The 23167-nt window shown below is 43.7% G+C and overlaps 1 protein-coding gene across 1 annotated transcript; it reads left to right on the top strand.

The window, feature by feature from the left end:
* Positions 1–818: 818 nt before the first annotated feature.
* LOC120420930 (DNA-dependent protein kinase catalytic subunit-like) lies at positions 819–22466 on the top strand. Its single transcript, XM_039584060.2, has 8 exons — positions 819–1082; positions 1142–1813; positions 3483–4672; positions 4731–5539; positions 8968–15932; positions 15991–16172; positions 16229–17509; positions 21657–22466. Exons 1-8 carry the CDS (start codon positions 944–946, stop codon positions 22416–22418), a joined length of 12000 nt encoding a protein of 3999 aa, XP_039439994.1. The 5' UTR covers positions 819–943; the 3' UTR covers positions 22419–22466.
* The last annotated feature ends 701 nt before the right edge of the window (positions 22467–23167 follow it).

Genomic DNA, 23167 nt, shown 5'->3' on the forward strand with positions numbered 1-23167 from the left:
AGAATTTTAGAATTTTAGAATTTTAGAATTTTAGAATTTTAGAATTTTAGAATTTTAGAATTTTAGAATTTTAGAATTTTGAAATTTTAGAATTTTAGAATTTTAAAATTTGAAAATTTTTAAATTTTTGAATTTTTGAATTTTTGAATTTTTGAATTTTTGAATTTTAGAATTTTAGAATTTTTGAATTTTAGAATTTTAGAATTTTAGAATTTTAGAATTTTAGAATTTTAGAATTTTAGAATTTTAGAATTCTAGGATTTTAGAATTTTAGAATTTTAGAATTTTAGAATTTTAGACGGAATTGTTTAACTTGATCACGAGAAATTGATATGTCAAAATTTGAAAACAGAGGTTGCTATGATATCACAGAACGCTGAACTGAAACTGGCGGAATCAACTTTTCCCTTCGGAAATATCCAACATTAGTACCTGTGAATTGCCACCAGGTGCAATTTTGGCGTGGCGGTAGTGTCGCCAGCCCCAACAGGGGAGTGGCGTATCTATATATATTTAGTCTATGCCGTAAGGCTACAGTTTTCGACATACAATCGCAAGGTGGGGGGGGGGGGGGGGTAGTGTTTCGACTACCAGCCTAGCTACCAGCGCACTGTCAATTCAAATCCAGAGGTCGTAAGTTCAATTTTCGTACCGGGAAACTTAGGCTTTTTCGAGTGATTTTAAAAAAACACCATGTTTTCTTCCAAAAAATAATCGACCTTTGTCGCCCGAATCCCATTTCGCCGAAATAAACAAATTTTGGCTTTGTTTTGCTTTGGATTTTCGCTTTCGCCACCGGTTGATTTCATTCATGTTTTGTCCCGTTTTTGTTTGAGTCACAACGCAAGTCGTAGTAACGGTGTCATTTGTAAATCAATTTTAAAGATCCAGTATTATTTTTGTGATTTTGCTAGTTGTTTGAATTCGCTGCAAACGAATCGTTATGTCGACGGAACTGGAAAAGTTTCTGTCCACGTTGAAGGGCTGCCTCGACACGCAGCACTCAGCCCGTGCCAAGGACTGTGTGGCCAGCATCGGAACGCTCGTAGCCGGTCCGGAGGCACTAAATGCTGCGGAAATTGGTACTTTCTCACCAAAATGCAACTTTTAGACCACTTTTAACATGTCCCTTTGCTTCCAGAGTACTCCCTGGACACGATCCTCAACTCGCCCAACGGCCTTCTCGCGTTTCTCCGCCGCGCCATCAAAGCCTCCGGCCGGTTCCAGAAGGCGAACGAGCAAATCTTCGATCTCTTCCGGCGGCTCATCCAGCAGCACGCCACACCGGTTCGCAAATCCTCGGCCGGAATGCTGCGCGAGTGCATCCGCTACGTTCATTCCTCGTCGGTGAGTGCCCGCGAGCGCGAACTGGCCACGGCCGTCGTCCAGGATCTGGTCGTGTATCGCTGTCTGGACGACGATGTCCACGGCATGACCCAGCTGCTGACAGATTTGCTGGCGGTTTTTGACCAACGGAAGCTCACCAATCGCTTCCAGCAGGCCCTCTTTGAGCTCGTTGGTCTGTTGGCACGAGACTTCCCCGAGTGTGTCTCGCAGGAGCACCAAGCGAAGATTCTGACCACCATGATGAGTGTGGCCGAGGGGCAGCTGCTGGAGGAGAGCTACCCGTCGTTGATTTCGCTGGCAGGTGCGCTGCAAGGGTTGAACCATTTTTTAGTCAATTTTGCACCACCCGGCAGCGGCAACGAGGAAGACGAGGCGAGCGGGAGTGATGTTTACCGCCGGATTTACGTGCTCGTCAAGAAGCTATCCGATTGGGACGAAGCCGTCAAGGAGCGGCAGGCGTTTAGAAGTGAGTACTTCAATGTTTAAAATTATTGTTCATTTTCCAAACTTTTCAGAAGAAAGTTTCAAAATGTCACTTTGTTTTAATTTGAGAAAAAAAATGTATACACCTCAACTCAATTTTATAAAAAATCTTTTTTTTTCCTGCTTGAGTTTTAAGCTCAGTACGGGGCTAGTAAGGAATACGGTCATGATAGATACACTTTTTTTTACTAAGTTCAGCGACCAAAAATTTGTTGGTTTTCAACTATTGGTTGCCTAATATGTTACAAAATAAAATGTTGTCGAGTCTTAAATTAAAACGTCCTAAAATTTGGAGTCCTGAATTTTAGAATTTCTGGACGCTAGATTTTTTGGATTACGGAATAAGAATTCTGAAAACCAGACATAAAAAATAGATTTTTAGAAACTTTAAGTTTATAATTTCAAAAAAGATAGATTTTAAAAGATTTTCTAATATTTTTAATGTTTGAATTTGAGTTTATTTAAATTTTTTGAATTTCTTTAATTTGAGATATTAAATTTTATGAATTAATGTAAGAATTTAATTTTTTTAAACTTAACGTAAATATTTTTTTCTAAATTAAGAATATTAGAAGCTTGAATTATTAATTTTTTGATCTTTATATCCTTTAAGTTTCAAAATCATGAAATTTCCTTTTTTATTTAAAAAAAATGATTTTTTATAATTTATGTGTTTGGATATTTGAATTTTTTAAATTTCTCGTATTTTTGTTTTAACTTTCTGTTTTTTTTTTTGCATTAAACATATTTTTAAATATTAGAACCTATTAATACAGAATTTTTAAATTTTAGAATTTAAAAACTTAAAAAAAATAAAATTTAAGAATTTTTATTGCAGCATTTTGAAATTTTTCAATTTCATAATTTCAAAATTTCTGAATTTTAAAATTAAACAATTTTAAAATTTTAAATCAGAAATTTTTAAAATTTTAGAGTATATGATATTAAAGTTTTAGAATCTAAGAATTGTAGACTTTTATAATTTTAAAATTTTAGAATTTTAGAACTTTAAAATTTTAGAATTTTTAGAATTTTAGAATTTTAGAATTTTAGATTGTAGAATTTTAGAATTTTAGAATTTTAGAATTTTAGAATTTTAGAATTTTAGAATTTTAGAATTTTAGAATTTTAGAATTTTAGAATTTTAGAATTTTAGAATTTTAGAATTTTAGAATTTTAGAATTTTAGAATTTTAGAATTTTAGAATTTTAGAATTTTAGAATTTTAGAATTTTAGAATTTTAGAATTTTAGAATTTTAGAATTTTAGAATTTTAGAATTTTAGAATTTTAGAATTTTAGAATTTTAGAATTTTAGAATTTTAGAATTTTGAAATTTTAGAATTTTAGAATTTTAAAATTTGAAAATTTTTAAATTTTTGAATTTTTGAATTTTTGAATTTTTGAATTTTTGAATTTTAGAATTTTAGAATTTTTGAATTTTAGAATTTTAGAATTTTAGAATTTTAGAATTTTAGAATTTTAGAATTTTAGAATTTTAGAATTCTAGGATTTTAGAATTTTAGAATTTTAGAATTTTAGAATTTAGAATTTTAGAAATTTTAGAATTTTAGAATTTTAGTATTGTAGAGTCTTGAAATTTAACAATTTCAAATGCTTTGAATTCTAGAACTGTTCATATATTCCCTTCCAGACGCCCTTCAGCTGCTGGAGCGCCACAGCGCCCTGTTCGGGCGGTTCCTGTACGTCGACTACATCTACTGGCAGACCATCCTGACCGGCAAGTGGATCCGTTCGACCGTCGAGGATCGCAAGTGCGGAATCTACGCGCTTGCCGCCCTACACCGCGAGCTTGGTCGGGAACTGCTCAGTCGAGAAGCTGCCGAAGAGCGGGAAGCGCTGGTGGCAGTCTTGAGCTATTTCATGAAGTACTTCAAGGGGGTGCTGATGGGGTCGGGGTCGAAACCGTTTGAGGTTAGGATCGCTATCCGGGGGTTCGGAGCGATGGCTGGGGCGTGCGCCCGGTTGATGTCCGAAGAGTACATGCAGGAGCTGCTGCTGCTGGTGATGCAGCGGACAGAGTACGTTTACTTGGTGGAGGATAAGTCTGGAGAGCAGTTGGAGCACTTGCCGGATTTGGTTCAAGCGCTGTCGGAGATTATGGGTCATGTCCGGGAGCTGACTGGGGTTCAGGTGAGCTCGCTGCAGAACATCGTGATCGGGTTGATTAAGGATTTTCACTTTCTGAGTACGGCGCATCATGAGCTGGTGGTGAGTTCCGTGATGAGGACGTTCGACAATCTGAACAAGCTTGGGGGTGGAGTGCTGGAAGCGTTGCTGGACAAGATTATTCTGAGAGGACTGGTGTGGAGTTGCTCGCATACGTTGGTGATCGATGCGAACCAGAATCGGGATGAGTCTGCCAACTGGAAGGACTTTGTGACGTACAAAAACTATCTTCCTTTGTGGAGAGGTCTACTTGCTGAAGGAAACTCGCACGGTGTTGATCGTACGCCGTTGATCAAGCTGATCTACTCCCAGCTGATAAAAAGCTTGTTCCTGATCCTGGACAAGCTGAACTTAACCACCCGGAAGCGAACCTTCAAAGACGAGTCCGGTGAAGATCGCGAGCTGTTCTTCTGCGACCCGAACGTGGATTTGGTGCCGATAAAGCCGAAAGATTTTCACATCTTCTTCAACCTGGTGGATTTGTACCAGGACCTGCTGCGGTACAACGCCCCCGTGAGAGATCACTTCGAGGACTGGATTCCGGTCTATTTCGATTATATGGTGAAGATGGCGCTGAAGCATCCCTTGGTCAGTGGGTTTGTGAAGCTGATTGACCTGGGTCTAACCACAGCAGATCACTTGCAGTATTTTCAGGTATTTAGAAATAGCTTGAACGTCGTCATAGCATAACCTAAACCTTCCCGTTCCACAGAACCAGCAATCATCGGCTAAGTTGGCGACCGTCAACTTGCTCGTGTACTTCATCGAGCTTCAAATCGCCAAGGGTCGCCACTCGATCGGTGAACTACAGCTGACCTGCTTGCGGTTCGTCCTCAGTGCTCCCGTGACGCTCCTGGAGAGCTTCCTCGAAGATTCCTCCGACCTGCTCGAAGTGTTTCGCATCGCGTTCCAGGTCGGAAAAGGTATCCTCACGCTGGCCAACGTGGCCCTCGGCTGCGTCCAACGGATCGTCGCGCACGACTCCCCAATCGCACCGCAAAACCGCGAACGCGTACTCGTCACCATTCTCCCACTGCTCGACAGTTACCTACAAACGCGGGACAGCAACGTCCCGGCGCCGATCACCGGTCAGTTAACGAGGTTCCAGCGGAAGCGGAGCGTCAACCTGACCAGCGCCAAGATCGAAAAGATCAAGCTGCAGCACGCACTGGCCAGCTCCGAGAGCGAGCTGGTTAAGTTTCAGCGTCGAATTCTGCTCTTTCTGGGGGACATCGAGCCGGGCCTGTGCACCCGAATGGTCCACCGGGAAGAGGGAAGCTCTGCGACGGAACGTCCCCTGGTGCTGTGGGACCTCGACTCGAACTGTAGCATCGTGCTGCAGCTGTTGAGCGGAGTCGGAGTTCGGCCGATCATCAAGCTGGACACGATCATTGCGCGGGTTTGTACGCTAGCGGTGGGTTCGAGCGATCGGCGTACGAAGGTGGCCGCTTGCGAGCTGCTCCACGCGCTGGTGCTGTACATCATCGGGATTCAGTACCAGGACAAGATGACAAAGTTGTGGTGAGTAGATCGGGCTGCGCTGCGCTCCACGGTAGTTACTGGTACGGTTACCTCCACAGTTGGTGCACTTGATGTGCGACTTGGACTTTTCCCTGCGTTGTGTTTTGGAGTTTTTGGAGTAAAACCGACAGTTTATCATTAACTCTAGGAAACCCATGACTCATAGGTTGTTTTGAAAATTTACACTAGAATTTTCCAACGACGTTATTCCGGCATCCGAAAGGGTCGCGAATCGGACGGTCTCGGTATCTTTAACAACGGGGTCGAATGTTACTACGCTTCAATTCTTCCACAACCAGGTCGAAGCTTTTTTTTTTTGTTTAGTGTATTCACTTGCACTGACGACTTAGCAATTTCAGAGAACTTCCAGCCTCTTCCAGCAACTCGGCAACATCGTCCGTTGACGTTTCCAACGCTTAAACTGGATTTGTTGACGTAATGAATTCCGTGAATAAATGTTATACTCTCCCAGCAAACGTCAAACCATACAAATTCGCTGCCGGCAGCAAATTGTACTGATTTAATGTCTGCTGAGGGTGCCGAAAAGTTTGGTTATGTAACTGCTTGGCTAATGCTGATGCACGAAGTGATTTGTTTACCCTTTTTTTTTGACACACTCAGCTAACGTCAAAACAATGCAAATTGGTGCCGAATCTCTCCCGGATGACGTTTGCTGAGGGTGCCGGATCTCTTCCGGGAATGTTTCGGCAGTGCTCCAGATTTGTACCAATTTGACGTTTGTTGAGGGTGCCGAAAAGTTTAGTTATGTCACTGCATACAAAAAAAACAATAGTCTCCTTTGTTGTCGCTCAGCATCTGGAACTCGTAGTTGGTGAGAATGCTGGCTGATCGTGATTTGCCGCTGGTCGATTGACTGCAGCTTGCTCTTGCGAATACACGCAGAATTTGTTGTTTAAAAATATGTAAATTTCTTCATTTTGTTAGTTGTAGGTAGCAAGCGTGAGTGTATAATTGAATTTGACAAATCCGACCAGCGTTAGTACCGTTAGCTCGGGAATTCGTTCATAAAAAGAAGAACATAGACAAATATCCAGAAATCAATGTGGATAAGTTTGTTTTCTTCATAAGTGATTTATTTGATATCGGATGTAAATTGCATTAATTCCGGCTAGAATTGTTAAATCCACTGTTATTAATTTTATAAGTACTCAATTTCATTTCACTCAGCTCGGACGAAACCATCCCACATTCCTTGTTCTTCTTCACAACTTGAAACTGCTGCTTTAGCGACCTTACAGCATGGCATAGACAGCAGACGAGCACACCAATGGAAATTACTACAACCAATGTCCAAGACAGTGCCAAGTTGACCAAATCTGATGTTCTTTCGACTTCACGTTGAGCCGCTCTTCTCGCTGAGGAGTACACGAAGACATTCCGGAAGGAACAACTGCATGGTTGATCGTACTCGAAGTAAACCATTCCATAGCCGGGATGCTCAACGTTGGAGCGTTTGGGCAGAGATTGATTGTCAAAGTTGTCCACGTCCTGGAACAGGATCCGGCCACGCTTCAGATGCGTTTTGTTGAAGAAATTACACGCGTACAGCTCAAAGATCCCTGGGAATTCTTCGCTAAAGCTTGTGGTGTTATCGAAAATTATATGCGCCATGTCCCAGATGATTCCTGGTGGAGGTTCCACAGTTGATGTAGCGCTTTGGCAGCTGACGGTGAAATTCAGCGAGTTGACCCGATAGTCAACGAAAACGTCCAGACAGGGTCCGTGGCGGTGCATTTGTTCGTACCAGTTGAACGGACTGTGGCCGTGGTTGTCCGGTACCATTGCGACTATTTTTGCTCTCATCCGGATTGGGTACCGGGCTCGTGGTCCCAGAAAACAAAACGGATCGTTCTTATGGTTGAGAATGGCTGTACAGCTGCTTGTAAGGGCAATCAGTAAGCCGAACACGGTCCTCGGCTTCATGTCTGGCAAAGTACTGTTTCTGCAATACTACCTGATATTGATTCCAGAAGTTTGACAAAGTTTTTTTCGGCGGTAGGTTCTACCATTAGAGCTTCTAAAACTTTAACGTCATTAGAAAGAAGTGAAGAAGTTTGACGACTAGAATGGTTGCCTTAATCAATTGGTTTTGATTCCACGTAGACATCACCTGCCAGCTTAGGGCACGAGCAGCATGCAATCAATAACAAAGCAAAGACAACCCCAACAACGATTATTACAAAATTGAAAAATTCATCAATCCATTTATCATCTTCCGTTTCTTCACCATCAAACGACATCACGAATTCGTTCCGGAAGCTGCACTGGCACGATTGGTCGTACTCAAAGTACACCCTGTCGAACCCTTCTTCTTTCCTGAACAACTTATCAAACTGTTCCTTCGTCTGTACCATGAACGATCCTCTTCTCGTGGCATTTCCGTCCACATTGGTACAAGCATTCAAAATGAACAACCCGTTTGAGTAATTCGACAGTGCCATCGACATCGATTCCCACGGCCTTCCGGTGGTGGCCACAGTCCTGCCACTAACTCCATGGCACGCAACGGTAACGTTGAACTCGCGCAGGTCGTACGTCAAGTGCACGTCGATGCAGTTCCCGTACTGTTCCATTCCGTCGAAGGAGTTGAACGCCGAGTGACCCTCGTTGTCGAACACCATGAAGATGAGCTTGGCGGCCACGACGCGCACCGGAAACTTGGGCGGCCCGTACTGATTGATGCAGGCTCCGGACAGCGGTTCGTTCAGCACGGCACTGCTCCAGCGAAGAAGCGGGAAGAGCGCGAGTACGGAGCGAAGCAGAACCTTTGTCATTATTGCTCGACCAGGAAGTGACGTTTGCTTCCGGGAGTTTGGCGGTATTATTAGGCATTTGGCTTCCGGTTAATGGTTGAAGGATACTGCGTTGTTAAAGTTTTGTCATAACTTTCTGAAACAACAATTTCAGTGGATTCCCCTGTACTTTGGATGTATTTTAAGCACGCTCATTAGTAAAACTAGGTATTATTAGGGCAAGCGCATAACCAAACTTATCGGCACCCTAAGCAAACGTCAAATCATTGGTTTGACATTTGCGGGGAAAGTCGAAAAATGTAAACAAATCACTTCCTGTCATTTTTCTAACCTCAAAAACGAGTCGTCGTATAGAGCTTTATGACGTTTCGCGTACGCACATTAGCGCACCATTTGATTTTGCTGGCCGGACAAAATTTAACCTCAATCTTTTTCATATACGTACACGCAATACATGCCACGTAAGAAGACTCTATTACTCCCAATTAGGATTAAGCCGTGACGTCATCTGACAGCTCATGTGAACAAATGCGCACACGCACCCACATTTTAAAGAGACACACACGGCAAAAATGTAAACAGTGCACGCGAGCTGTCAAATTCCTAACCTAAAAACCGATTCGTCGTAAAACCTAATTCTATCCCATCAAACAGGACCGAACTGTGTGGCCACTTGCTGCAGCTGGCCACCGATCCGGACCTCGCCATCTGTCAAATGTTCGAGCCGCTGATCTTCCAGATCATACACTACCTAACGCAACCGTCCAAGATCACCCAAAAGGGAACGGAAGTGCTGGCGTCCTGTCTCATGGAGTCCATCTCGCATCCGAGCGATACCGGAGTCCGCGATCTGGCGGCTCGCTGCATTCGTGAATTTTTCCTATGGGCCATCAAGCAGACACCGGCCGGGCAGCAGCCCACGGTGTCCAGCTCGTCGGCTGTGAATCTGTCGGTGATACTGGAGCAGCTGCGCACGTACAGCATGGACAGCAATCCCCATCGACGTCAGGGTGCGGCGCTGGCGTTCAACAACATCTATCGAATACTACGCGAAGAGGAAACCCAAATCGAGCGAAGCTGGCTTGATTTGTACTACGTGTTCAGCATGAACTACGTCATGACCGAGGAATTTGACAGTTCGGCTACCAATCTGGAGCAGATTTCCGCAACCATCGATCATCTGGTACGTGTGCTGGTCGAGAGGAACGACCTGTTCAATCGTCAGAACCCGTCCAGAGTGGTTCCCAGTGCATTCGGTGGTAGGTTGTTAAAGGACCTGGTTCGGTGGCTGTTTGGACAGTGTAGTTCCCGCGAGGAAAGCTATCGGCACAAGTGTATGGAAGTGTTTCCAAAGCTGGCGAAAGCGGTTGCGGGATGTGCTACCGAGCGTGCTTTCATCCAACAGTACCTAGAGGATCGAACCATCCTGGATATCTGCGATCATGTCAACGTTATCCAAGGTATCGCCAAAACGCCCACTCTTCAGTTCATTGTCGATGAAAACCTCCCGATGATCGCCAACATCTACCTCTGGCTGGAATACTTCATCTCCACGTTGGACATGTACTGCTGGCTACTCAAGGGATCCCTACTGCAGAATCCCAGCTGGTTCATGGAAAACTCCAATCTGTTCGCAGCCATCCGGTTCTTCATCTCCCTCGTAGCGAGTGCGACCATGTTCAACCTGATGCTGCTCGTTCGGCCCGAGTTCGTCGACGAGAGCCAAACCAGCGTCGAGTTCCGCATTTGCGTCGACAAAATCATCAAGTTCAACCTGCTAAAGTGCACGATCACCGTACGTATCGTCGACTTGCTCAGCTGGATCATGCACCAAAGCTACTACAGCAGCGTCCCGGAGAACTTTTGGGAGCAGCCGCAAGTGGCCGCTTTCATGATCGATCTGATCTTTGAGCCCCAAAAGATGGGATTCGATTTCAAGTCGTGCCAGGACACGATCGCGGAATATCCCAAACGCATCGAACATTTGCTGGATAGAGTGGAACGCTTCGAGAACTTACAATTTAGAGAGATGGTATACGAGAAGATCTCGGACAAGCTGACGTTCACCTACCAGGAGCTTTCCGAACGACTGGAGCGTCTGCTGAAGCTGGAAACAATTGGCTTGGAAGACAACAACAACGCAAAGGGAATTCTAACAATCGCCAAGCGTTACGAATCGTACCAACAGTACTTCAGCTTAGAAACCAAGAGTTCGCTCCGGACAATCTCCGAGCGAATCCTGAAAACCATTTTCGATGCGCTGAAGGAGCAGCGACTGGGCGAGTGGTTCCAAATTCCGTTGACACCCTCACTGAAACGATTCGCTACTGTTGTGCTCAAGATTGCTTTCAAGTTTATGTCAACGCAAGCATTGGACCCGCTGATTGATCTTCTTCTCAGCAAGGTCGAGCTGCGACTGTTCCAGCAAAGCGGAAGCTCCGTTCATCACGGGGAACACTTCGTGACCACGTTCGAGGAAGCAGTCTTCGAGTTTGTGCTGGACCAGTTCCCGACCAGTTTCGAGAAGCTGCTTCAACGCTTGGACGCAGCGAACTTTTCCGTAATTGTCAAGCTGCTGTGCAGCTTCCTGGAGTTCAACTACCAGAGAAAGCGGTCGGATATTCCCGTGTTGAAAACGGTCACCGAAGCCATGCTGGACAAGTGGACCGTGATACTGCAACGTGCCCAAACCTTGGAGAATAAGTTCGCCGCTGTGGATCTCCAGCTGATCGAGCTAATGTCTTGCGTAGCGATGGCCAGCCCCAACCCGCTAGGTCAAATAGGGCGAAAAGCGACAGGACTCCAGCCGTGGCTTCTGAACCTGATCGGCAACAGTCAAATCACCCTAGAGCTCAAATCGAAAGCAGTGTTCCTGCTTCCAACTCTGGTAGGAGACACGGACTTTGACAGCGCCCCAGTTTCGGACGCTTTGCAGAGCCTGCAGAATCAACACTTTCCGCTTCGCTCGTCCGAGTTTACGCCGAACAGCGTCGAGCGAATCAGCTTCGAGAACTGCCTCGTCGGACTGCTGGATGCGATGGTCGTTTCCAGGTCACCGGTCCTGCTGAAGGCGATCATCAACGCTACAGCGGCAGACGGTGAACACATTGCCGAGGCAAAAATACGAAGTGCGCTAGGTGACTACATGAAACCACAAAACAGCAACCAGCAATGCTACAACTTGAAGCTAATCTTCGGCCAGTTTTGTGATGAATCGCTGGAACCGTTCATCCGGTTGACGATGCTGAAGCGGTTCCTGATAAGCGGGCTGCGAATGTGCAGCTTCGAAGCTCTCTCGACGTTCTACAAGAGCAACATCAAGAAAATCAACGACATGATTCGCAGCAACTACGGACAGTTTGGATCCGGTTGGGAAGCGGAGCAGGCGCTCATCAACAGGTTCGGTGGATATCAGCTGATTGAGCTGTACGTGGCAGTTCTACCCCGAGACGTGATTCTTTCCGATGACTGTCCGGTTGCGAAAACACTTTACGGAGAAGGTAAAACTCCAGGCAACAAGATGATCACCGACTTTACCAAGAAAGCGTACGCCGCGCGCTCGGAAGTGTTCCTTACGCCGGACTCACCGACGGCGGAACTGTTCAGAAAGTATCAATGCGCCGCCTACCGGACACTAGCGGCAATCATCAGCAACACCAAAGATGACCTTCAGCTGTACAATGTCCTGCTGTTCCGGGAGAACGGTGATAAAAACGAGTTCATCTGGCGAAAGCTGATCAACTGCTCGGAGAACCATCTGTACGACGGATTCGGCCAAGAGCTGGAAGAGTACCCGAAGATTAAGGACAAGCTAGTGTCGATAAGGCGGTTGACGGCTGTATCTGCTTCAAACTCAAATCGCTTCAAGTACATCCAGATGACTAGTGTTTTCGAATCTTCGCTCAGCCAAGACGTCACCAAGTTGGACTTGAACTACTCGGTAGTGCGAACTACGCAGGAAGCATCCACCTTGCAAGCGGACGAATACAGTCAACAGCTGGCTCGCAAGACCACCATAGCGTTGGAACGCTCCAAGGTCAACGATCACGAGGTGATGGCCACGGTTTGTGCCGTCATCCAGCACATGCACGAAAACAAGATCACGCCCACGCCGGAAGGGGATCGGGTCGTCCCACCGCCGTGGATAAAATTTCTAGCCGCTTCACTGCGCGATCAACAGCAGCACAAGAACGTCCGGCTGTTCCTAGCCAAGGTGATCGACAACTGTCGAACCTGGTTGAAACCGTACGCAGCGACGCTGATTCCACCGCTAATGCAGGTCATCGTGGACGAATGCATCACAGCGCAGCTGAACACGTTCGTAACCGACCTGTACGCACTGATCCTCGAGTGGAGTGACGCATTTCAACCGTCAAGCTGCGACGAGATCAGTCTCGCATCCGGACTGGTGCGATTCCTGATGAGAAATTGCTTCCACGCTCGTCGAGAAGTGTTCCGGCTAAACTTGGAGTTGGCTAAAAATTTGATCGAACGCTGGAAGACGGTTGTCAGCGTGCCGGTTCAGCTGCTGTACGACATGATCGGCCCAACCCAGGATCCAGAATCGGCGCAAAATCTGTGCGGATTGCAGTTGAATGCGATCGTGATGGCTAATGGGTTGGTACCGTGGACGGAAACGTCAAAGTTTGATTTTGTTCGAGCGATCTTTCGGTGCTTGGACTCGGAGAAGGTGGCCGTCTATCGACCTGCGTCGGAACTGTTGGGTATGTGCCTGGGCCATCTGTACCCAGCCGGAGAGGAGAAGGAGGACGAGCGCTATCAGAATGAATTTCTTGCTAAATTAGTCGCGATGCGAAAGCGGCTGGAGAAAAAGTTTATGGACGTGGTGTACGGAATCCATAAGGCGTTCCCGGCGATCGTGGATTCGTTTTTGGCGATCATCACTCATGCCATTCCGACTGCAAGTGGTGCTTCGAAGAAAATCCTTCTGGAAATGTTGCTGTCTCGCGTTGAAGTGTACAAAGAGCAGGTGCACCGAGAGCTGATTTCGCTAGATTTGAAGGGTATGCTCAAAGATCGTAGCTATCAACTGCTAGCGTTACACTTGATCAACAAGTCCCTCGCGTTAATGTCGGCGGAAAACCTTGAAGATGTAATAGATAGTGTGATTCTCCTAACCAGCAACGACCAGTCCGATGTTCGTGATGTTATTTACGAGATAATGATCTTCATCTATGAGAACTCGCAAGCATCGTTGTCGGACGCAGCGAAACAAAAGCTACGCAAAGCTCTACTGACCGGCCTCACCGACGCTGATCAAACGCTGCAAAACCACATCTTCGACTTCTGGACGGATCAGTCTCGCTTTCCTCAGGATATTGCCGCACGGTTCCAGCGCATACTCGAAGATCTTTACGAGCCTTCGCAGGAGATGAACTTTCTCGGCTACGCAACGCACATACTTTTGGACACGGCGGTACGCAATCCGGAGTCCAAGCGTAGGATCTTCCAGCACGAGTACGAAGCAGACGTCAAGCTGAAGGAGTACACGATCGACACGCACTGGCGCCAGCGGAACTCCTTCGCATCGGCTCCACTGTTTGTGGAATCCCAGCAGCGGTTCCTGCTGGCAGGTGATGGATCCCAGATGGAACGAAGGATTCGAGCTACGCAGTTCTCCAACGAGGCGAACATGTTCGAGCCAACGCAAGACCCCACGACCATGACGCAGTCAGCGGCCAGTTTCACGCTGCCAACGCAGAACTCTCTTCTGTTTGAGATTAATCCTCCGATGCTGGATCGACGCTCGAAGCGTGTCGTTGCTGCGGCGAGTTCCGGCGCTAGTCCAAAATCGTACGACAGTCTTCGACGGCGCATCCTGAAGGACAAGGAACGATCGAGTCGCGATCAGGCGCTTCGTGCGATCGAGCGACACAGTTACGAAGCGGTGCGGAAGGTCGAAAGTCACAAGATGAAGCAGGGAGAAGTGGTTCTGTACCGGCGGTACCGAATTGGAGATTTCCCCGACCTGCTTATCAACAGTCTGGCTCTGCTTTTGCCGCTGCAAGCACTTTGTAGGAGAGATCCTCCGCTTGCGCGGCAGGTCTTCGTGGCGGTGTTTAGTGGCATCTTGGACGAGTGGGATCAAACGGAGCGGGACTCGGGGGAAGCCATCGATGCAATCAATCAGGCTATTCAGAAAATATTTGGCGAAACCAAGAGCTGTGATCCGAACCTGTTTGGAGCGTTGATAGAGGTTGCGATGAGCCGACCGAAGCAGTTTGATTTGAAGGCTGATTCTGTTGCGACGGTAGCTAGCGGTGCAAACATGATGAACATGGGAGTGCTTTATCTGGAGAACAAGCTGCACGAGTACGACTTTCCGGATGAATCGATAGTTTCGCGATCGTCTTCCGTGACGATGGAAGCGATTCATTGGATCAAGCTAGCTGAGCTGTACCACGGCTTAAGTGAGTACGACGTGCTGGGAGACATCTTTTCCCACAAAATGGACAGCGATACGAGGCTGAAGGAAGCGATCGAGCTGGAAAGCAAGGGCTTCTTCTACAAGGCTCGTGAGCTGTACCACCGGATGTTGCTGGAGAACCAAAGCCGGATTGCGGAGCACAACTTTTGCTTCCAGTCGTACTATAACTGTTTCGAGCAGATGGGAATGTGGGAAGATTTGGTTCCGATTCTGGAGCAGCAGCTGGACGGCAGTGCCGAGGAGTTCTGGACGGACGAATGGAACATGGAGAACATGCTGCCCAAGTATGTACATGCCAATACGAGGCTGAATCTGTCCGGAGATGAACGGGGACGAGGATTCATAACCCTGCTTGACGCTTGGATGCGTGTTCCAGACCGGAAGGAGCATCTGAAGACCAACTTTGGCGAGGAAATTTCCATGCTGCAATTGGCTAGTGGAGAGTACGCCAAAGGTAAGCTTTACTCGGATCAAGTGTTGCTACAGTTTCTCGAAGAGTGGAGTTATTTGGATGTGCTGTCGGATAAGCTACGAATCCGGAAGCTGCTCGACATACGCAAAGTGTCCGAAGTTCACACGCTGGGCATTCTACTGGGTGATTCTTTGCAAGAGAAGCGCATCAAGAAGCTGGTCGCGAGTTGGGAGAACTCGCACCCGACCGCATCCGACTCACCGGTCATCTGGGACACCCTGCTTGCGTATCGGAAGTTTGCTCTGAACAAGCTGGAAACCCAGCTGGAGGCTTCCACCGACGATCGCTTGCTGCGGACGAACTTTGTTCGTCAGCTGACGGACGCCCTGTTCGCAACGGAACTGCGCCTGCTGGACGCTTCGTTCGAGCAGAACAATCTACGTTTCGCACGGAAGGTCATCAAACGACTGGACATGGTAGCGGACGAGCAGAGCGAGCGGGGCTTCCGTTGGCGAATCGCGCAGAACAAATGGCGCCGGATTTCCGAACTGGAGAGCGGCAACGTACAGCGGATGGTAGCGAACTTCAAGCGTATCAAGGGCGTCGTTGATGACGAGAGATTGCAGCGGTACCGTGCGGTGAGGGTGGAAGGACTGCACGAACTGTTCCGAGCGGGAGAGGATCTGCGGGAGGTGCTACCGGGAGCGGTGGAGGCTAACACTGACGAGCTGAAGCGGCTGCTTGAGTACGAAGGATCAGGTAAGAGTTCGATTGGGATTGAGAGAAGCTTGAAGGTCTGACGTATTTGGTTTTACAGATTTAGACACTGCGCTTGGATCGTTCTCGCTGGATTGTCTTCAGAAGTCGGTTGAGATTGCGAATACTGGACTATTGGACATCAGCGATGATCATGCTCACGAGACTTCACTGCTGGCAGATTGTCACTACAGGTTGGCGCAGTTTTGCTACGACGTACTGGAGAAGCAACCGCTTGGCGAGGTACGTTCCGTAACGAATGTTACAAGTTACTGTACTGATACCTCTTCCCTTTTCAGACCCTAAACCACGAACGTCACCTCATCACGTCGCTGCTAGCGTCCATGCAGTTCGGTTCCAAGCCAGCACGCCAGCTGTTTCCCGTTCTGTTACAGTTGCCCAACCTGCAGGATGGGACGCTACACCGGTGCTTCATCGATGCCAGCGGACCCGTGCCGGAGTGGATGTTCTTGCGGTGGATTCCTCAGTTGCTCTCGTACGTTGACTTCTACCAGGATTCCTTCCTAGAAAGCATCCTACTGCGGCTTGCCGCCAGCTATCCGATGGCGTTGTACTATCCGGCCAAGTTTGCCCACGGAGAGTGTACGAAGCGGTTTCCGGAGCGGACGATGGGATCGTTTGCCTGCCGGTTGATGCAACTGCTGGAGTTTCCCCGGTTGGACCGGTTTGTGCAGGAACTCTCTCAGGTCGTGGTTCCGTGTATGAAGGTGTCCAACATGGCGTCAGATCTCGCCAGGAAGCTGTCCGCCGGTTCGAATTTAACGGGTGAGCAGTACCGAACAACTGTGTTGGAGTCGATGAAGGAAGCTTTTCCGGAATCTGTACGTGGGATTGGTAGGGAACACGAAAAAGTGATTTCGTTCAAGTCGGAGTGGAAGAAGCTGCTGAATTTTGATCCTGAACGTCAAATCGCCGATATTTGGAGGTTTATTGAGCACATCCGTATGGAAATGGAGAAGCTCGTGCCAAGGCACAGCACACTGGAACTACGAAGATACTCACCGTGGTTGGCCGAGTATCACTTTAACGACCGGGAAGAAATGCTGGAGCTACCTGGCCAGTACAACGTTGACCACAAACCGAACGTGGTCAATCACATCAAGATCGTAAAGGTCCACAACCAGCTGGAGATGTTCAAAACCTTACGGAAGCCGCTGCGAGTTCAAATCAACGGTAGCGATGGAAAATCCTACGACTTCCTGGTCAAGTACGGCGAAGATCTTCGCCAGGATCAGCGCATTCAGCAGCTGCTCGGAACCATCTCAAACCAGATGTCGTTGGACCAGCACTGCAAGGAGCATCAGCTGTCGGTTCGAACGTACGAAGTGGTTCCAATAAGGTCCAACTTTGGCATTCTTGGTTGGATTCCGAACACTTCGTCGATCAAAAGCATCGCGGTACGCTCGATGGTGCGGTTCAACACGGCAGGAGACGTGACGGACACGATCAACCGGGAATACAACCAGTTTCTGCTGCAGACTTCGGGCTCAACTCCGGAAAGACGACCCGGGTTGACGTTGCTCTATGGGAAAACGGCGTCTGCGTGCACTCCCGAGAAGGTAGGTTCAATTTTAAAGCCTAGATGTTAACTGTGTTAAAATTTTGTCAAGAAATTTTAAGCTCCACAATTTTGTCGAAGATTGCAACACGATTCGAGTTGACATTAACATTCTACAGCCGACTCCTAAACCTTAACCGATTTTGTTCAAAATTGGTACAGATGCTTATTTTTAATTACATAAGGAATCGAGCCAGGGAGTGTTCCTACAAAGTTTTTTTGTCCCCTTATTCAAAATATTTTTTGAATAGTAAAATTTCAAAAATTCTTAAATTTTTACATTTTAAAAATCTGAAATTCTTAAATCCGAAAATTTAGCGGCTTAAAAATTTAAAAATTCAAAATTTTTAGGCACAGTCATTTTCAAAAATTCTAAAAAATAATAAATTAATAATGAATTAAATCCAAAATTCTATAACATTTTTTTTGAAAATGTGAAAGCTTTCAAAAATTCTGTTTCGATGTCTTTAATTCTAAATTAGGTGATATTGGGTCATTGATTTTTTTTTAATTTGTGTGACTCTATCACACCCCAAACCCAATGTCACCCTTGATGACGGTTCTAAAGTTCTGAGATTTCGAAATTCTACAAAATTTATTGTTAAATTCTTAAATTCAACCGTTCAAAAATCTCAAAATTTTAAAATACTAAATTAAAAAATCTAAAATTACAAAATTACAAACATCAAAATTCTGAAATTCAAAATAACAATAAGGCAATTTTTAATTCAACAGCATAAAAAGAACTCAAAAATTATTTTTTTTATATTTTAAAAATCTAAAATTCTTAAATCCAGAAACTTAAAAATAAAAACTTAAAAAATAAATCCAAAAAACCAAAACTTGATAACTAAAAAAATCTGAAATTCAAACATAAAACCATAAACTACAAACTCAAAAAAAAATTGTAATACGAGATTCTGAAATTATTAAATTCTAGCATTTTTAAATTCTAATATTCTTAATCCTCAATTTCACAAATTTTTAAATTTTAAAATTATAAATTCTACTATTTTCAATTTTAAAATTCCGAAATTCCAAAACATAACAATTCTATTCCAAAAATACTAGAATTCAAAATGAAAAATTCTAAAATCCTACAAATTTCATAAGGAATCGAGCCAGGGAGTGTCCCTACAAAGCTTTTTTGTCTCCTTATTCCCTTATATTTTTTGAATAAGTAAAATTTCAAAAATTCTTCAATTTTAACATTTTAAAAATCTGAAATTCTTAAATCCGAAAATTTAGTGCTTTAAAAATTTAAAAATTCCAATTTTTTAGGCACAGTCATTTTCAAAAATTCTAAAAAATAATAAATTAATAATGAATTAAATCCAAAATTCTATAACTTTTTTTTTTTTTGAAAATGTGAAAGCTTTCAAAAATTCTGTTTCGATGTCTTTAATTCTAAATTAGGTGATATTGGGTCATTGAATTTTTTTTTTTTTTAATTTTTGTGACTCTATCACACCCCCAAACCAAATGTCACCCTTGATGACGGTTCTAAAGTTCTGAGATTTCGAAATTCTACAAAATGTATTGTTAAATTCTTAAATTCAACCGTTCAAAAATCTCAAAGTTTTAAAATACTTAATTTAAAAAAATCTAAAATTACAAAATTACAAACATCAAAATTCTGAAACTCAGAATAAGAATAAGGCAATTTTTAATTCAACAGCATAAAAAGAACTCAAAAATTCTTTTTTTTACATTTTAAAAATCTAAAATTCTTAAATCCAGAAACTTAAAAATCAAAACTTAAAAAAATAAATCCAAAAAACCAAAATTTGATAACTAAACAATCTGAAATACAAACAAAAAAGCATAAACTACAAACTCAAAAACATTTTTTTGTAATACAAGATTCTGAAATTTTTAAATTCTAGCATTTTTAAATTCTAATATTCTCAATTTCACAAATTTTTAAATTTTAAAATTATAAATTCTACTATTTTCAATTTTAAAACTCTTAAATTCCAGAACATAAAAATTATATTCCAAAAATACTAGAATTCAAAATGAAAAATTTCTTAAATTTTAAATATTTCAAAATTCCTTGAATCATAAATTCTAGAATTCTTAAGCGCAAAAATAAATAAATCTAAAACATAAAAAAAAATATTTCTAAAATTTAAAAGTTTAAAAACATTTCTAAATTTAAATTGTGAAAACTTCAAAAATCCAAAATTCTAAAATTCAAAGATTCAAAAAAATAAAAATGCATTTTACATTCTAAGATTTTACAATACTGAAATCCTTAAATTCTGACATTTTTGAATTTTAAATTTCTCGTATCCTTAATTCTCTAATGTATAAATGTCATACATTTTTAAATTATGAATTGAACAATTCTAATCTAAACATCAAACATTCCAAAGCTCAAAAATTCCATATTTCTAAAATTAATGGAAGAAAATCTAAAATTCTACAAAAAAAAAACATAAATTTTGAAATTCTTAAAATCAAACATTAAAAAACTCTAGAATTCTTGATTCACAAAAAAAAAAATAAAAACTTAAAATTTGTAAAATTGTAAAGTTACATTTAAAACTTTAAAAATTCCAAAACTCAAAATTTCTACATTGCTGGAGTTTTTTTTTAAAGTCCAATAAACCAAATTTTCAGTTTTTGCTGTTAAAACCGCCTTAAGTCAGGGGTATCAAAAAACTTGTAATTACATTTATAATTTTTTTATAATCCAAAAATTCAATGGCTCAAAAAATAAGAATTCCTCGATTCCAAAGTTGGAATCATTAGTTAAAAAAAACCTTTAACCCTCTACTGCCCAAATTTTTTTCGATCTTTTTTTATTTTTCCCTTGTTAAGGAGTTCATTTTGAGCAACTTTTGTTCTACGAAAAACTTTACTTCTCTTGTTTTATGTTTTCCTTGTTTCTTTTTTAGTATTTTAATTTGCATTTATCTTTTTTAATTTATGTTTGTTTTTTTGGTAGTATTTAGCCTATTCTATCACCTCCTATCATTACATTTTGCCTATCTAATTTTTTCATGCTTTTGTAGGCCCTTTTTTAATTTTTTGCTTGTTTTTCACATTTTTTGTTATGAAATGGCACCATTATTATTTAAATTGTAAATAAATGTGTAGAGGCATAGTATGGGACACTAGAAAATTTACTGCATACTTCATTTCAGTTAAAATATAGGAAATGTTAGTAAAAACACAGCCAAAGTTGACCCCTAAAACAATGACATTTTTAAAAAACATTGGCAATGTCACATAAAACAAGTAAAACTTCCAACCCATAAATTTTCTAAAATTTTAATAACTCTTCTTTCTAATGCTTTTTAAAGATCAAAAATTGGTTGAACAATTGATTTTTGGCAATTTTTTAAATCGAAGCCCGTCTAAAGGCGGGGCTGGGTTGTAGAGGGTTAAATTCAAATGTTCCAAAATATTTAAAAATCCAATGCAAATTTCTAAAATTCATGTTTTTTTATTTCTTATGTCCTAGAATTGTGAAATTTCAAAATTCGTCAATTCTAAAGTTTTTAACATGTCCTACTATATATTATGTTATATACAGTATTTGTTCGGTAACTGGGCTGAGAACGTAGCCCAGTCACCGAATGCTGCTCGCTAAACTGGGCTGAACGAAATATTACGAGGGGACCACTGATGCATAATATTTTCTTGATGAAATATAAAAATAAATGTTACTCAAATTTATTTACAATGCTTACTTTTCATATTTCTTTAATTGTGACTTGAAATCAAATAAAAGTTTGAAAAACGTTGTATATTTATTGAACACGATTTTTGCATCCATTAACCCCTCGGTCATTTTGGTTTGTTTTGGTATTTTGACGTTTGTCTGCTTTTTAACTGGGCTACAGCCCAGTTATCGAGCGCCCAGTTAAAAAGCAGCCCAGTTAAACAACGCTCAGTTACCGAACAACTACTGTATTATAAATGCTATGGGATTTCATATTTTTTTAAAGATTTGGAATTCTAAATTCTAAAATTCATGATTAATATATTTAAACATTCAGAAATCCAACTGTATTGCCGAATTTCTGAAAAATAAAAATTTAATTTCTATATTCCAAATTCAAAAATTGAACAGTGAAAAAATCTAAAAATCCAGTCGAACTAATTCTCAAACATCCAACTACCTACTCCCGTTACAGATCATGCTAAAGTTCAACGAGCTGCGCTACAAAATCAAAGAGGACGCCCTGAAGCGTGCCCTGTTCGAGATGGCCGTTTCGCCCGAGTCCTTCTTCAACCTGCGCGCCAACTTTGCACGCAGCCTCATGGCGATGAACGTGGCCTGCTGGATTCTGGGAATCGGCGACCGGCACACCTCGAACGTGCTGATCGATCGCAGCAACGGTCGGCTGGCCGGCGTTGACTTTGGCATTGCGTTCGGAGCGGGAGCGCGTGACCAGCCGATTCCGGAGATGGTTCCTTTCCGGCTGACGCCGCAGTTTGTCAGCGTGATGGAACCGATGCGGACGGCTGGCCTGATGCACAAATGTTCGGTGTACACGCTGGCCTGTCTGCGAAGTTCGAGGAAGTTGCTCAAGTCGTGTTTGGAGGTGTTTGTTCGTGAGCCCACGCTGGATTGGTTGGACGCTGCCCGGTATCGGTTCCAGCAGGATGAAAACAAGGCTGCGTTTGCGTGGGATCCGCAGACTAGGATAAATATTGCCATACGGAAGTTGAACGGAGCGAATCCGAAGGTGCTCGTGGCGGAAGAGTTAAGGCTGGGGCAGGTCGCGCAGAATCCGGAATATTTGGCGGGATATTTGAAGCTGCTGCAGGTGAGCGTGCCGAATTTGGAGGAGGGGAATTTGTCCGTTGAGCAGCAGGTCGAGTGCTTGCTGCAGATGGCCACTAGCGGGTCGATTTTGGGAATTGCTTACGCCGGATGGTTCCCGTGGTTCTAAGGTATTTTTGGTGTTATTTTGATTATTAAACGTATCTTGTTATTCAAACTCTGAAGTGTTTCGTAATTAGGAAAGAAATTTCATTAGGCAAAGATTTCTTCACAGTTTCTCAAACTTGCTAAGTGCACGTTGAGTAACATGGCGAGTAGTTTGTTGAATTTCATTGAACTCCACATTCATCGTTTAGTCGTCAGCAAGACAGCACCATGTTAATCCTTGTCCTCTTGGTCGGAGTTTCACTCCTCACCGTAGAAGCCCTGATCGGCCCAATCGGCGATCAACCCTGTTCGGAGATCACCAACGTCCTGGATCCAGCGGTATCGTTCCACAAGCAAGGCCGAGTCTTGGCGATGGTATTCGATGACCACGGGCACAGTCCGTTCAACTTTTACGACCAAATGTCGAGCGACGGCGGCTGCATCCAGGTGACGGTCAGCATGAGTAGCCAGGTGCTGAACGTTACGGTGGCCTGCGATGGAACCGAGGATTCCGCGGCGCAAGACTTGGTTTGTCCCACGTGGAAGGGCACCCAGCAAAAGTGGCGAGCGTCCAACGTGGCAGTGCGCAGCCTGCTGGATCATCTGGCCGTGGACGGGTGCATCGAGATTAATGCAACGCACAAGATTTACGGCAGCTTGCAGATCGGCCAGCCGGCCATGATCAAGAAGAAGATAGATTCGCGCCCGGGTGCGGTTGAGTTTAGCGAGCAAAGGCAGTGCAGGTGTCGCTTCCGGAACGAGTTTGTGGTG

Source organism: Culex pipiens, chromosome 3 (assembly GCF_016801865.2).
Source record: "Culex pipiens pallens isolate TS chromosome 3, TS_CPP_V2, whole genome shotgun sequence".
NCBI classification, from domain to species: domain Eukaryota; kingdom Metazoa; phylum Arthropoda; class Insecta; order Diptera; family Culicidae; genus Culex; species Culex pipiens.